Here is a 16,077-nt window from a genome sequence, read left to right on the forward strand (position 1 = left end):
AAAAATCCCAGAGCATTTTAAAAACATTTACGTATCTTGAGTATTTGAGTAAAAAGAGGTCACTGGCAGAACCGCATTCCTTAGATCAGGAAAGAAAAAAATTAGGATCAAGCCTGACTGTGGGTAAGGTAATTTACTAATTAATAGCCTCTGGGAACAAGCAACACCACCTTTAAATCTTAAATTCTCCGTAAATGTAAATTATCTTTTATCTTCCAGCTGTAAAGTTTCAAGTTGAAAATGAACTAAAGAGGAGCAAATTACCAACAGGAATGCAAGTCCTTGTGCTGTAGAACAAAAGGCAGCAATTTGAAGAAGACTATTCATGATGCTTTTGTTTTTGATCTGCCTCTAGATTTGCAGTTGCATAGTTTATATTAAAGACCTAGAAGTGAAAAGCAGGCCCAGGAAGTTATTTTAACAATCAACAACTATTTATCTAGTTTAAATGTAATGAATAATTATTTTTTTCCTAATTACGGAAAACAATGGCAGACATTCTTGAACTGTCAGTTGGTTTTACAGATTACCATTTACGGAGAATACTCAAGGGCCACTATCTGTTTGGATCTTTGCGCCTGCAAGCGGAGCACACACGACCTCTCCTTTTCCTTTTCCCTTTACAAAGCGAAACAGACTAGACAAGTTCATGTGACGCGAGTGACGTCAGCCCCCACTGGGTCGCGTGACCGACACCCAACCTTGCCTACTATCCCACCCCCGCCACCGGAGCGGGAAAGCTCGCGAGAACTGGCCTTACTATCAGAACTTACTTAGGTGACTGGGGGAATTACTCTGAAGGGAAAGGAAGGTGTGGCAGGGTGGTGGAGTTTTTGCTTTCATTCTGTTAAAATTCACCGCCAAGCTAAAGGCCTTTGGGGATTGCCAGAGTCTAAGCAACCCACCTGGAAAACACTAGGGGAGCTGGCTGGACAGAAGTGACAGTCAAATCTGAAGTGAAACGTGGCGCACCGGCTGTCCTCGGCCCTAGCTAAAAGGGTTACGGGGGAGGGGACAACCCGGGTCTTGAGCCGCGCTAGGCGCGGTGAACGGGGGCTTGAGCTGGGTGGGTCCCCTACAATCGCTGGGAGGCCGTGGGAGGTTAGGACCCTTCTGTGGAAGCAGTCAGATGCCCACATCCGGCCCAGCCGGGTTAACACTGAGCGGCAAGACGTGTAGTGGTTGCACCCCTCGCCTAGACTTCCCTAGTGCCCGCCACCCCAAAGGGCGCGGGCCTCTGCGACCCCCCGGCGGCAGCCCCTGTGGGTGCAGGAGCTGCCCCGTGTTTTCCCGGTCAGGAAGCCCCAGCTTGAGGAAGGATTCTCCGGTTTAAATGGGTAATTTTGACCCACTCTTCATTCACCAAAATCTTCTACAGGCTTCTCCCCCGCACATCCTCCTCCCACCAGGTTTCCTTAGACGGGTGTGCTCCAGTGTGAGACCAGGGGAGGAAGAGAGAGCCTGGAAGGGACGCGGTTGGAGTCGCTAGAGGGAGGTGTGGGACCGGCGAGGAGGGGGCTTCGCGAGGAAGGGGGTGCTGGCAGGCGGAGGGAGCGGCGGGAGGAGGTGCTGGGGGTGGAGACAGAGGCCCAGGGACGGTCTACGAGGCTTCGCCCGAGCGGAGCGCTCTTTCTCTCGCCGCACCGTCTCCAAGCCTCTTGGGCTCGTGGGGACCGCGAGGCCGCCGAGGTGCTCGGCGCCGCCAGCGCCGCCGCTGCTCGCTGGAGAGAGCTAGCCCCGCGTGCGCACGCTCGGCCGAGCCCAGGCGCGCCCCGCGCCCGCGCCTGCTGACAGCTGCAGCTGGGCTCGCGCTGTCCGCTCCGGGCTCCGCGGCCTCAGCCCCTCTGCACTCCGCCTCCACCCGTTCAGACTCCCTCCCCTCCACCCTTGCCCCTGGTGTGGATCGTTTCGCAACTGCTTGCCTGTCGCCCCGTGCCCGACTGTTTTTCCCTTTCCCTGCTCCTTCTTGAGTACTTTGCCCCCTACATTTGGGGAGAGGGGCTAGAAAGGGGACAGGCAAAGCGTCCAGGGAAGAAGGAAGCGAGGCCCACAGGCGGAGGAAGATCGGCGGACTGTGGGGAGGAGACCCCACACCACCCTTTCTGGTCATCTCCCCTCCCGCCCCGCCCCTGCGCACACTCCCTCGCGGGTGAGCTACTTTGGGACGAGGAAAGTGAGGGCGGCTCTGGGTGACAGCGCCGCGGGGCCAGTCCCAGGGAAGACGCGCGTCTGCTCGCCTCTCGCCAGTCGCGCTCCCAGCCAGGGCACAGCCCGGACCGAGGATGGCATCGACCACCACCTGCACCAGGTTCACCGACGAATATCAGCTTTTCGAGGAGCTCGGAAAGTAAGCGCCTTTGCCCGGCATCGCACGTCCCCTTTCCAGCAGAGGGAGGGTCGCTTTGCCCCCGACCCATTCACCTCTGGTGTGGGCAGGGGAGTTCTGGAGACCGGAGGAGAGGGAGGAGGGCCCCTGGTTTGTCTCTCTGGGAAAGGTGCTCTTAGTAAGGAAAGGGAACAGGGGAGGGTAAGAACCCCCTACTCCGACTGGACTGTGGCCCGCTGCCACAATCCTTAGCCCACCTTTTCCCGCTCCCCACCCTCTTGCAGGGAGAGACTTAGTGAATTTACGGTCTCTGCAGTTGTAGCTGTCATCCTCAGAAGTGTGCGTGCGTGTGCGTGTGTGTGTGTGTGTGTGTGTGTGCGCGCGCGCGCGTGTATGTGTTTGGAGAGGAAGCAAGAACCCATGTAAAATGCAACATATATCACGTTTTCTGTAAATAGAGATGCCTCCTGGTTAGCCCGCTTGTCCGCGGTCTGACCCATGTACGAATGAGCGCTCACTGCCACAGACAGTGCCATATTTATTGATGCCGAAAGTTCAACTTGGCTTGATGTAGAGTCTGTTTCGCATCCAGTAGTTCTGTCCAGGAAAAGGGCCACCCAACAGAACCCAACCCCCTGTCCTATATTTGCTATTATTCTTTGCGCTAGATTACTCGCTCACCATCATTCTTCCTAGGATTTATGTGTGCATCTTTGCATTCTCTGGGAGGATTTATTTATACAGGCAGCGGAAAAGCCCTTTGGAGACTGGGAGAGCGCTTCCCAAGGGTAGCCTAGCGTTGTATAAATGACCTCCTACGCTTAACTGGCAAGAACTACTTGGAAATGTTAAGGAAGAGGACAGAATACCTACTGAGGATCTGTGCAAAGGAACCTAGGGGCAGAGTCATGAATGTTGATTTATGTAGCATCAAACCCAAATCCTTCTCTATCGCTAGTTTCCACTTTTTTGAAAGGGGTGCATTGAAAGGCATTGTTGGATTATATGGTTGAATTGAAGGAAATAAATATTTTTAAATGTCGTCAAAACCACCTTTTTATATTGTCTGCTGTTAAAACATGGAGAATATGTCGGAAGAGCAGCTTAATTCAACGCTCTCCCCTCCCCCAGCCTAAAACAGGACATGGAGAAATCACCATACCAGAATTTGTTAAAGCACATCAGTGTGCTCAAGATTTATATTTTAATGAAAATAATCGCCATATTTACTTACTTGGAGTCACATTAATTTTTTTCCCTACCAAAATAAATAGACAGCAGATTTTTGCTGCTCTTCCTCAGCTCTGTGCTTTACAAGGTTTTCTCAGAGCATTTGGTGCTGTGAGTGTGAATTGCAAAATGTTTTCAAATTTCATGTGCAAACAAGAGCGGTCATAATTGGCAATTCCTTTCATTTTGTTGATTAGTAATGTGTGCTTCCAGCTAAATAAAATTGATTTTATTCTTTAACATTAAGAAGGTGTGGGTTTCCAGGAAGAATTGTTCATTTTCTCACTATTGCTGTGTTACATTGATATTTAACAGTCCACCCAAATCAGTTAAAAATGTTCAAGTTTTGTAAATTTTTAATAGAATTCTAGGTCCAATTATATTGATAACCTGCTAATTATTGGTTTCCAGGGGGGCATTCTCAGTGGTCAGAAGATGTATGAAAATCCCTACTGGACAAGAGTATGCTGCCAAAATTATCAACACCAAAAAGCTTTCTGCTAGGGGTGGGTATTTTCATCCACATATATATGTTGATTTTTGTATTTGTCATGCTAATTGTTGATTTTCTTATAAATAAATATGTCATGTAGTTATAATTGAATTTTAGATGTAGGTATCATATTACATATTGATATTATTCTTTCTTGAATGACTCTTGGTCTGTACAGTTTAAAAATAAATGACCAAATATAATTGTTGTTATTTAATAAATCACTAAAATTCTGTGTTATGAGCAATAACATAAGTAACTATTTTGTAAAGCAAATAAGTGTCAATAAGTTTATTTTACTTTTAACTGTACTGTAAAAGAAGTTTTAGAGGATCCTGGAATGGAAAAATATGTCTTACAACTGTCATGATTCCTGTTTGCTTTTGAGAGGAAAAATAGGTCATAGCTCAGGTGAATCATATATTTCAATTGTAGTTACACTTGAACTTAATTCATCAAGTTATATTTAACAGTAATGGCTTCAGGAGAAAAAATTATGATTGTTATATTCTAAGAAGTTCAGCTTGATTTTGATGTTTCTGTGTGTAGTTTAGATCTTTATGTGGTCTTCTGACTTAAGACTTCACATGGGATCATTTAATGTATTCTACACATGCAGTTTACAGTCACAGGGATAATTTAATAATCATAAAATAGCGGTTGACATAAGCAGAAAACTTGGAGTAATATCACTGCATTCTTTTTATTTTGTTGAACTCTCACAAAAGTACTTATACTGAAATGTTAGGCATTCCAATTATTGTGGGCACGTGTCTAAGGTATTTCCATGGGAATTTGTGGTTTGATGAAATAAAAATGAAATTAAAATGAACAAAATACTATAGTGTAAGCCCATTTCAGTGTCCTGGTTTATTTTAGGTAATGAGAGAAGAAATTCCATTAGTTTTCCAGTTTTCCTCATTTAACATGGCTTTTCAAAAGTGCTTCTTATTGGTGTCCTGGGATCATTGCCTTTATCCAGTGCTTTTTTTTTTTTTTTTTTTTTTTAATTCATTGCAAATTCTACTTTTAACATGTACTTTAGATTTAAGTTGGCATTTCAGTTTATTCATTTGAATGGAATTTTGTTGTAATTTCCTTCATCTGATTTTAATATGCATCTGAGGCAGATCTATTGCTAAAGTAACCAGCATCATAGAATCTTGGTATGAAAACTAATGAGAAGTATGTTGTGCTAATAATTATGTTCTCCCCTCCTTAGTCTCTACTCCATAGTAAGTTAACAGTGAAAAAGAAGTTATTAAACTATGAATACCATTTTAGAAAAAAAGAAGAAGAAAAATGAGTAGATTTTGTTCAGTGATTACCTTATTTCTTTTGGTGTGTAGGATTATATCATTTTGACAAGTGTGGGGGTCTCACTTCTTTTGGAGCCATTATAAAACCTATTCCAAATCTTTTGGTCACTTTAATTTTTTTCTCGAAACAACTTAGTCTAGTGCTACACTCTTACTAATTTCCTTGATTAGAGTCATACCTCTTCATCCATATCACTTCATAATTCTACATCAGAATGACAAATACCCTTGTCCATGTTTACATACGTTTTACTCTGTTCTGCCTTTTATTCTATGGAAGATAAATCTTCCCTAGCCTGATTAGCCTGATGGAATTTCTTCTCCTTGCCACTTTGCCAGTGTCTCTCAACTGTTCTCAAACTGTGCTTCACAAAACCACCTGCACCCAAGTTTTCTTGCCCTTTCTGGATTTAATGACTCCGAGTATTTCACTACATGTTGAAAAAGTAGCTAGGGTGAAGAGTTAGAAGAAATTCTTGTTCTTCCTCTGCATTTTTTTTTCTGGTAACTTTGGGCAAGTTTCTTAATCTGCTTTATGTTAACCTGCCTAAAAATGAACAAGTAAAGAATGTCATTAGCACTGGACCCAAATGATCGGGATTGAATTCTGATTCCTATCTATACCTACTAACCATGTGATCTTGGGCATTTTGCCCTCTTTTCTCTGAGCTTCAGTTGTTTTCTTTTTTTATCTGTAAATAGGGTAATAATAAAACTCTTCCTTAAAGAGTTTTGCATGCAGCAAATGAACAATAGTATCTGCCACGTTATATGTATTTGGTGAATATTAGCTGCTACTGTACTCTAATAAGATTGTTGTAATGATCAAATTAGATTATTTATGAAAGAATTGGAACATTATAATTATAGTGGTGGATTTGATTTAGCTGTGAGAGCCCAATTTGAATCTTGGCTCTGTCTGTTGCTTGGTATGTAACTTTGGTTCAATCACTTACCTTTTTCCATCTCTGGTTCTTTTTCAGTAAAATAGGAAAACATAATCATGGATTTTTTTTTTTTTTTTTTTTTTTTTTTTGGTACCGGAGATTGAACTCAGGGACACTTGACCATGGAGTCACATCCCCAGCCCTATTTTGTATTTTTTTTATTTAGAGAAAGGATCTCCATGAGTTGTTTAGCATCTCTCTGTTGCTGAGGCTTCCTTTGAACTTGAGAACCTCCTGCCTCAGCCACCTGAACTGCTGGGATTACAGGCATGCGCCACTGCGCCCAGCTTCATGGGGTGTTTTGAGCATTCAGTGAATTCTGTGAGGATTACTTCTTCAGTTGCACAGTGCTGTGTCATTTTTACCTATTATAATTCTGTAAAAATTGTAGTACTTTTTCTATAAAATGTTCAACAACTTTATTTGGGGTCATCACACAATTAGAGCTGGTTATAGAATATTGTATTTTGTAATGTATACAATCTAACTCCCCAGATTAAATTATAAAATTTTAAAGAAAAATATCATGCTTTCATTTTTTAAAAAAAACATTCAAAACATGCAACTAGAGAACAAAGAAGAGACCAAGTACAAAGTGACTGAAATAAAATGTGGTTATTAAATGATCTTTAAAGGAGTTAAGTATTTAGTTTACCCCTAAGAACAAGTAGAGATTGAGCATAAGGAAATCTGTAAATTAATGTATTGGGAGCACATGCTTTAAAATACATATTTTTTTCTAATCCTATTCCCTTCAGAGAATATATGATCCACAAAGAGTCTGCAGAAAAATTTTTAAAATTACAAATACATTCAAAGTCAATTGTAGAATGAAGTGTGAAAACAGTATGGCTATTTTTTCTAAGGTACTGATTTGAGAGAGGTACATTGGCAAGTTTTATGGAACATGGAATTTTTTTGTGCCATATTTTGTTTGCATTAGTTGAAATTCCATGCCTTTGTAAATTCAAACCTTAGTCCTATTTATTTTAAAGACCAGGCAGGTTTTCTATCTCAATTGATGTTCTTTAGATGTAACATTATAATTAAAAAAGAAAGGGTCATTTGTCAATAAATCTAAGCTATGAGAGAATTGAAAAATTTGGCTACATTCCTGCACAAATTTGCACATCCAACTTTGCTGTCACCCAGCATTTTTCTGCGCCTAGGTTTTAATGGATCTCTAGCAAACAGTTTCAGTTGCATTTCCTCTCAGCTGTTAGTCACACACACCATATTTGGGAGACTCAGTGTCTGTTGAAGAATTTCTTTCCTTTTGCATGGGCATGCACATGCATAGGACATCCATTATTAGTATTATTAAGCAAGTAGGTTAACTAGGCTTATGATTTTAACTTGGCCTCTTTTTTAAAAAAAAATAGTGTAGAAATATCTTAAACATCTGATATTTTGTGTGTAAACTCTGTCTTCTCAAAAGGGTTTTTTTTTTTTTTTTTTTGCGGGGGCAGAGGAGAGCAGAGGGCACTGCTCTTAGTAAGTGGTGAATAGCAATAGAATTGTCCCCATATTTCTCCATAAGAATTAGAAATTATATAATTTTGATTCCAGCAGTTTAAGTGAGTGCTTAACAAATGCTGATTTGCTTTGCTGTTTTGATATTCTGTTTGCACGTGTTCAGAGTGATAAGCTGTTTTCATATTCCATAAAGTCCATGGAGGATTGTGATTGCCATTTAGAATCCAGTAGATTGATTGATTCTGATGATGGTTGTCTTTAGAAATATTCTATGTGACATTTTATTTAACTTCTATTTATTTTGCATTTTCAAGCTTTCCGATTGTAATAATAACTACTTGACATTAATCTTCCATTGTATTTCCTGATCCTCAGAAACCACTTATTACATAGTCTAATATGCCATAGGTTACTGGTTTTATAAAATATAATGAATTAAACATAAGCTTAAAATAATGTATGCTATTACAAATATATTTTATCTCTACCCTGTTGCTAAAGTTAAAAAGGAGTTTTATATTTCTATAAAACTTCATAATGCAGTTAAATCATATCATTTTTTTCTCTTACTAGTCTTAATAATTTCTAAATTGGTGATAGAAGTAGAACATGATGAATCAGAACTATAAAACTACTTGACCATGTACACAAAATTAGTGTTGTGCATGTGTGTATGTACATATCCCTAAGTAATATTTTTTGATTTTTTATATTTATTTTTTAGTTGTAGGTGGACACAGTGTCTTTATTTCATTTTTATGTGGTGCTGAGGATGGAACCCAGTGCTAGGCCAGCATTCTACCACTAAGCCACAACTCAAGCTTGTTTTTTTTTTTTTTTTTTTTTGGTGTGTTAATAGGGATGTCAAAATCTAACTCAGGCTGCTTTTTTGTTTGTTTGTTTTTTGTTTTTTAATCTAGGCAATCAAGAACTTACTATACTTTCTCAACTTTGTGGTTACTTATCTTGAATTGGAAGTAAAATTGAGACTATATAGATGAATCAAGTTGTTCTGATTATACATTATTGATTTGGCAATTTGGAACTAATAGGAGAAATCAATATTTGAAGGTTTCTTGACTAGAATGTTTTCAGAAAAAAGTTAAGTCTTTTATTTTCATACATGTCACCATAACTCTTCATTTTTTGGGCCCAGAAATGGCATGTTTAATTCTTATTTTGTTTCCTTTGGTTATGTTTAGTTATACTATGTTCTTACATAGGCCTTGATATTGGACATTTATTTTTTTCTTTTGGTGAATGAGAATATTGATATTCAAAACTGGTCTGAAGATAAAAATAATAAGAATGTATATTCCAGGAAATAATAGAAATCCTTTCTTGATTCAAACATCATTAAATAAGGTAAACTTAATATCAGATTCCTAACTATGATATCAATAACTGGTGTCCACCTTTGCCTGACTGGTGATATGAGAGCAGACCCTCTAAGAATTTTGATTATTAGTACAATTAGATTAGTGCTTTTCACTTCCATTGACATACTGAATCAACTTAATGTAAAAATTAAAATTTAGTAGTATATCACCTTTCTGGGGTCTTTTAATGTTATAATCTTGAATTCTAGAAATCAAGTACTGGGATTTTCTTTGGCATTTAAATTATTTTGTTAACTAGATTTTAACTTATTTTTAAAAGTCTTTTTTTTTGAACTGAAATCCAAGGCTCATTCATAGTACCACTAGGGATGGGTTGATATATTTCTTTCTACGCTGTCTCTCCCCATTTATTAGGGTACACTGGCTGTGTTATACAATGTTTTTATATATTACTGGCAATTAATTGACGGTTGTTTACCTACGGAAATATGTGAAAGATTTTTAATTACTCATTATGTGTGTGTGTGCATTAAAGATTTTAAGTTACAGTAATAGCACTTAGTATTAGCAATATCTTAACTGTAAAACATTTTTATAATGGTAACTTATAGTTCACATCACTTTATAGGTTATTAAGCACAGTCACATATTACTTATTTTATGTGTTTATCGAATAAATATTGAACTGTTACAATAGGAGAGTCTTAGGAAAATAAAGATTATACAAACAAACATGTGAGAAGACAAATTGAGTTACAAGTATAGCATGAATAAAGTACTGTGAGGTTTCAGTGGAAAAGATTATTTCTGCCTAGGAAAAAAATTAAAAAGGCTTTCATATGTACAGATTTAAAGAAATGTTAAAAGCCACAATAAAGGTAAGACTCAAGTGCTTCACCCTGCAATACAAAAAAGATTAAATTGTCAGGTGCAGTGGCACCCACCTGTAATTCCAGTGACTTAGAATGCTGAGGCAGGAGGATCGTTAGTTCAAACCCAGCTTCAGCAACTTAATGAGGCCCTAAGCAACTCAGGAACACCTTGTCTCTAATAATAATAATAATAATAATGATACAAAATACACACATACACATATATATACACGTATGTATATATATCTCAAAGGGCTAGGGGCATGGCTTGGTGGTTAAGCATGCCTGGGTACAATCCCTGGTACAAAAAAAAAAAAAAAAGGCTAAGTAAACAACTTGGAGAAATTGTTCAGAATGACTTATTGGATTATAATGAAAATGACGTTTTATTCATAATGGTAAAAATATTGCAATTATCAACATGCAATTTTTATAATATATTAATTAACTAATTAATTAATTTTGCCGTGTAGGGGATCAAACCCAGGAACTTGCAGGTGGTAGGCAAGTGCTCTGCCACTGAGCTACACCCTAGCACCTTAGAATAAAATTATTTTAAGTGAAGTAGGGCATTTCTTAAGATGAAAGCAGTCCTTTGATTACAGTTAAGATGTACAGAGCAACATTTCTTAAGATGAAATTGTAGACCTTCATCTGCTATAACTTCTTACTTCGGGACTGGGAAACTGGTAGGTTTCAAGAGGAGAGGGATTTGTGTGTTGTTTATAAATCTCATAACTATCATAGTAATTATACACACTTACAGAACAATAACGTCATTGATTTTTATTTATTTTTTAGTTACATGACTCATCTGGGACTACAGTCTCCTTAGAACTTAATTATCTTCCAAATCAATAATGCCACCATCATCAATAAAAATTTAGAAAAATAGAAGTGGTGATAGTCATTATATAAAACATGCCTTCTAAGTGACATCAGGTGTATATTCATAAGAGACTGTTATAATTTATTTGCACATTGCATCTTCTCAGATTAAGAATATTACCTCAATTTTAAAAAGAGGAAACTGAGGGTCTTATATAAGTCCTCAAAATTAGTTAACTAATAGCGTCTGAATTTCAATCCATTTTTTTTCTAGTCACAAAGACTGTCCATTTCCATGATCACATCCCATAAATTATTATTATACAGAACTTAACCTTTATGTATTTACCTGTGTGTTCTTGACTGATCTCACTAGGCTACAGAGTCCTTCATAAAAAAGACTATGTCTTGTACTCATACATTTCCATTGTAAGGAGAGAATTGAGAATTACTTCTTCTTCTTTTTTCTTCCTTTCTTTCTTTCTTTCTTTTTTTTTTTTTTTTGTTTTGGTTTTGGTGATTGAACTTGGGGGCACTCAAGACTAAGCCACATCCCCAACTCTATTTTATATTTTATTTAGAGACAGGGTCTCACTGAGTTGCTTAGCGCCTTTCTTTTGCTGAGACTTTGAACTTGTGATTTTCATGTCTCAGCCTGGAATTGAATATTACTTCTACAAAACACATGTAACACAAGATCAGATTGAGGCTTCAGACAGCCTCCACATGTATATTCTAGAAGGAAAATAATGAAAAATGTTATCAGAATGGTAGAAAGATGATTGCAGAAGAGTTAAGTGTTTTGGTAAACTCACCTCATTAATGGATCAAAATTATCTCACTACACAATAAGTTTCTAGCATTACTTTTCAATGATTTACTTGCCACTACTTCTGAAAAACTTGGCCCTTTAACCAAAGCCCAGAGAAACCTTCTCAGAAAGCCATTCTGTTCCTTTCACTTATCCTGTTTAACTAGTGAACAGAAGACAATTTTTTGTTGTTTCTTGAACAACAGTATTGAATATGTCAAATTCATACCAAAAATGTAGCAACAGAAAGAAAAAGCCCAAATTATCAGGTTCCATATATATTGGAAGAATAATTCCTAGGTATCACAAGTAGTACAAAGGTACACAAATGAAATATTGTGATATAATATTCATGTACACTTACGTGTTCTGCCTAAGGTGCTCAACTTTTTTGATTGACAATATAGGGATTTTGAAACTTTTATTACATAAAATTTGATATATGTAATTATGTATACATTTAATTTTAAAATAATAAGCAAACATTAAACATTTATTCAACTAGGATGTTTCCTCTTACTTTTGAAGCTGCCTGTGTTCTCCTTGCTGATTCCCAACCCTTATCTCCTTCTAAGAGTTGATCACCATCCCTGTTTTTGTTTCTCCCTCCATTTCTCCATACCCTGGAGTTTTAAAATTAATTGGCAGATCTTAGTTGATCAAAGGAAAATCTGCACTCCTTATCTAGATAAACTTTGTTTTATTTTGTGTATAAACTCATGGAATAAAATGCATTACTTCTAATGTATTACTATATCATTTTGCCTTCTCCCTTAAGGTCAAGGCAAAGCATAAATTTGGGATTTTTTAAATAACAAGAAACTATTTTCTTCTGATGTCTTTTTGAAGAAATTGCGTTAATGATGGGTACATATACATTGAAATAAACTAAAAATAACTTAAGTAAAACTAACTTGTTAAATTTAAATATCATAAGATAAAATTTGATAAAATTTTACTTATAAAAAAGTTATGGAGAGTTGGGAGATGCGACATTATGCCATTAATGTTTAAATTATAGTCTATACTTTGATGAGGAAATGATATTTCTGTGCTATCTGGAGTCAGCCTTCTGGTGACGTATATTCATTAGTAATACAGCTTCAAACCCTGCATGTCCCAAATGGACTCACAGACTTTTTCCTTCTGTGAATGGTGTCATAATTTTTCCAGACTTTCAAGAAGGCACATTTGGTTCCCCCCACACTTTGCTTTTTCCCATGCATCCCATTCCTTTCCTGCTTCAACTTTTTAAAATAGTTTCCTAAACAGGATGACAGTTGTCACATTTTTTATATGTTTTTTAAGTTCACCTTTCAGCAGCACCCTGCTTGGCATCTTGATACGTTCTAGGAACCCAGAAGTGAAAGACAGTGATTCCATCTTCAAGTATTTCCTGGATTCTGTCTTCAAGTATTTAAGAGTGGAAGTCAGCCTGGCAGATACTGTAGAGCTTGTCAGGATTGTAATGGAGGTATGCCCCGGGCCTTCTGAGAGCATGTAGGTATGGGCTCAAGGAGATTGTATTACAGGGATTTCCTGGAAAGACTGATATATGAGGTTGTGTTGTAAATAAGTTAAGTGAGAAGGGAGCAGTGGTTGTCTAGGCAAAGTAGGCAGCATATTCAGAAGGGAGAAAGTTCCTGTTCTAGCTTCCCAATGGAATGTGAGTACACCTAGTAGTGTTATGGAGCCATCTCTAACTTCCTCTCCTAATCTTCCTATCTCCAGCCAGAAGTGATTTTTTTTTTTAATCCTTTACCTTCTAAATAACTCTTTCCTGTTTCTTATGGAGCTATCACATTTTTCCTTCTATGTTACAATTAATTATATATGTTGTAACTTTTAATTATATATTTGTGGATATTCTTCTCCGCCCCCCCCCTTCTTTCTGTGGTACTGGTAATGGTAATAGGCCCCAGGAACCCAGGGGTGCTGAATGCTCTATCACTTGAGATATATACAACCTTAGCCCTTTTTATTTTTATTTTTTAATTTATTTTGGGACAGGATCTTGCTAGGTGGCCCAGGCTGGCCTCAGACTTCCAATCCTCCTGCTTCAACCCTTCAGTCACTAGGATTATGGGCATGTGCCATTAAGCTCAGCTTGTAGACATTTCTTAACTTATCTTTTACTCTGCTTGGCACGGTAATTATAATATTTCAAATACTTGCACATTTTAAATGAGTGGACAAGTGAATGAGTGAATGAATTCAAAGATGTTGTCTCTTGAAATAGACATTTCCCCAAAAGAGACTTATGACAAGTAAAGTAAATGAAAATTGAGCTTAGGCTTTATGTCAAATGGCATATATTAGCTTCATCAATTAATTCCTAATTTATATACTCTTTTGTAATTTCCCTAATGACAATTCCTGCTTTGTTGGAAAGAGTTTTGTATAATTCAGTAATTTTTTGAGCAGCTACTTTTGAGCTCTCATTGCTGTGTTTTTCTCTTTTTACATATTATAAAGTGGCTTATTAACGAGGGGTAATATTTTTGTGGTCTTGTGTCTGTCAGCACCATTTCAGTAATGCCAGGCTTGTGTCATCATTACATTATTTAACATGTATTAGTCCTTAAATTTTTTGATCTCTTCTACAGAGGTAATTGGTTATCTAATTTTCATTTATCTTTTGTCAAAGCTCATTTTATAAAGTGTTTTGGTAATCCTTTACAAAGTTTTGAGTGCATAAATCATGGATGCTGTTTGCTTAGTGTTTATTTGTTTTTTTTTTTTATTTTTTAAAAGCAGTTGGTGGGAAACTGTTGTAACTATCTGTCAATTCAGAAATTTGGTAAAAGGAAAATGTACTTGTTTCACTATCAAAGGCCCTTAAAACAGAATGCTTATTGAATAGCACTTATTTGTGTTCCCTCCTCAAGGGAACTTTTGTTGTGTGATGTGTTGCAAGATGTGGAGAATTTTATACATATACACACACACACACATGCATACATACATATACATATATAAGTTAGAGATATATTTCTAATATAATAGAAATTGCATATTATATTCTAATAGGTATTATGTAGTAGAAAACATGTTCTTTTCGTAAAAACATCTCAATCATATTTTTAGACGGTGATTTAATGGCTATAAGCATAGTAGCAAAAGTAATTTGGAAAATTAGTTCAGGTGAATATTTGGGTCACTTTGTGGAAAATTTATCCATGATGAATCTCTTATTATTTTAATAAGCTGAATTTTACATGCTTTTATTTTAAAACCTGTATAATAACAATATTTGTTAGGTTCAGAGAGAATGATAAACATTGGACATACCTCTGAAATACATACTTATTACCAATTTGTATAAGTACATTTAAAATTAATTATATGATAAAATAGAATTTGGAAAAATATAGAAAAATAGAAAAGGCAACTATCATAGTCTAGTTCATTTATTTGGTACTGGGGATTAAAACCAGGGGTGCTTAACCACTGAGCCACATCTCAAGTCCTTTTTATTTTTATTTTTTATTTTGAAAAAGGGTCTTGCTAATGTGCTTAGGGCCTTGCTATGTTGCTGAGGTTGGCCTTGAACTTGTGATCCTTCTACCTCAGAATTCCAAGTCTCCGGATCCTTTAAGTTATTAATAACTCCATTGTACTTTACTGAGAACACCAACTAATTATTTTAGTATTGCTAGATTTAAAAAAAAATTCTCTTTGTTATGATAACTGACACGATTTTAAACATTGTTTTGTGAAACTCTTCATACTTTTTATTCTTTTCTTAGGAAATGTTCATAGAGAAGAATTAAAGAGTTCCAGGATTAAGTATTATCAAAATTCTTGGTAAATATCAGCCAATTGCTATCTACTTTTGTATATTTTCACCAAGGACATTGAAGTATAGTACAATACTGAAATTGAATTTTGAGGAATTAGTTTTTAAATTTTAATTTCAATTAAATAAAAACTGTGTACTCACCATGTCCTACTCTCTCTGCTAGGTACTGGATAAATAAAGCCACAAAGATAAGGTCCTTCCTCTCAAGGTAAACAGATGTGCAGTCAGCTAAATTACCATACAGGTTGATAAGTGTCACAATAAAAGGTATACTGAGTTCTGAGGTACAAGGAGATAACTGTTGAGTTGATGAAAGGTCAGGGACACTTCTTTAAGGAACTGATATCTGCACTAGGTTTTGAAAATAATCAGTTTTGAATTTAGAGAGAGATTTAAAAAAACAATTTAATAACATTATGAAAAAATATTCACGAGAAGTAAGCAAATTGCAAAGTGCCACTAAAGTGAATTAGATAGAAACACTTTCTAACCCTTGGTGATCCAATTACCATGTGTAGTTTCATGAAACCATGCAAGAACCGATGAAAAGAAATGGATTTTTTTTTTTTTTTTTGTCTTTCATGGAATCATTAAGTGTGGCAAGATTTGTTGGTATTAGTAAGGAGAATTCTG

The 16,077-nt window shown here is 36.9% G+C and overlaps 1 protein-coding gene across 12 annotated transcripts in view; it reads left to right on the plus strand.

Annotated features, from left to right (window-relative positions):
* The first annotated feature begins 1,607 nt into the window (after window positions 1-1,607).
* Window positions 1,608-16,077, plus strand: part of Camk2d (calcium/calmodulin dependent protein kinase II delta) — a 300,003-nt gene continuing 285,533 nt past the window's right edge. For 11 of the 12 annotated variants that reach the window (XM_076864712.2, XM_076864709.2, XM_076864713.2 and 8 more), the window contains exons 1-2: window positions 1,608-2,347; window positions 3,968-4,062. In XM_076864712.2, the coding sequence (XP_076720827.1) occupies window positions 2,283-2,347; window positions 3,968-4,062 (160 nt within the window). In that variant the 5' untranslated portion in view covers window positions 1,608-2,282. The remainder of the gene's footprint in view (window positions 2,348-3,967; window positions 4,063-16,077) is intronic. The other variant, XM_076864718.2, reaches the window with a different exon arrangement.

The sequence above is a fragment of the Callospermophilus lateralis genome, chromosome 8 (assembly GCF_048772815.1).
Source record: "Callospermophilus lateralis isolate mCalLat2 chromosome 8, mCalLat2.hap1, whole genome shotgun sequence".
NCBI classification, from domain to species: Eukaryota; Metazoa; Chordata; class Mammalia; order Rodentia; family Sciuridae; genus Callospermophilus; species Callospermophilus lateralis.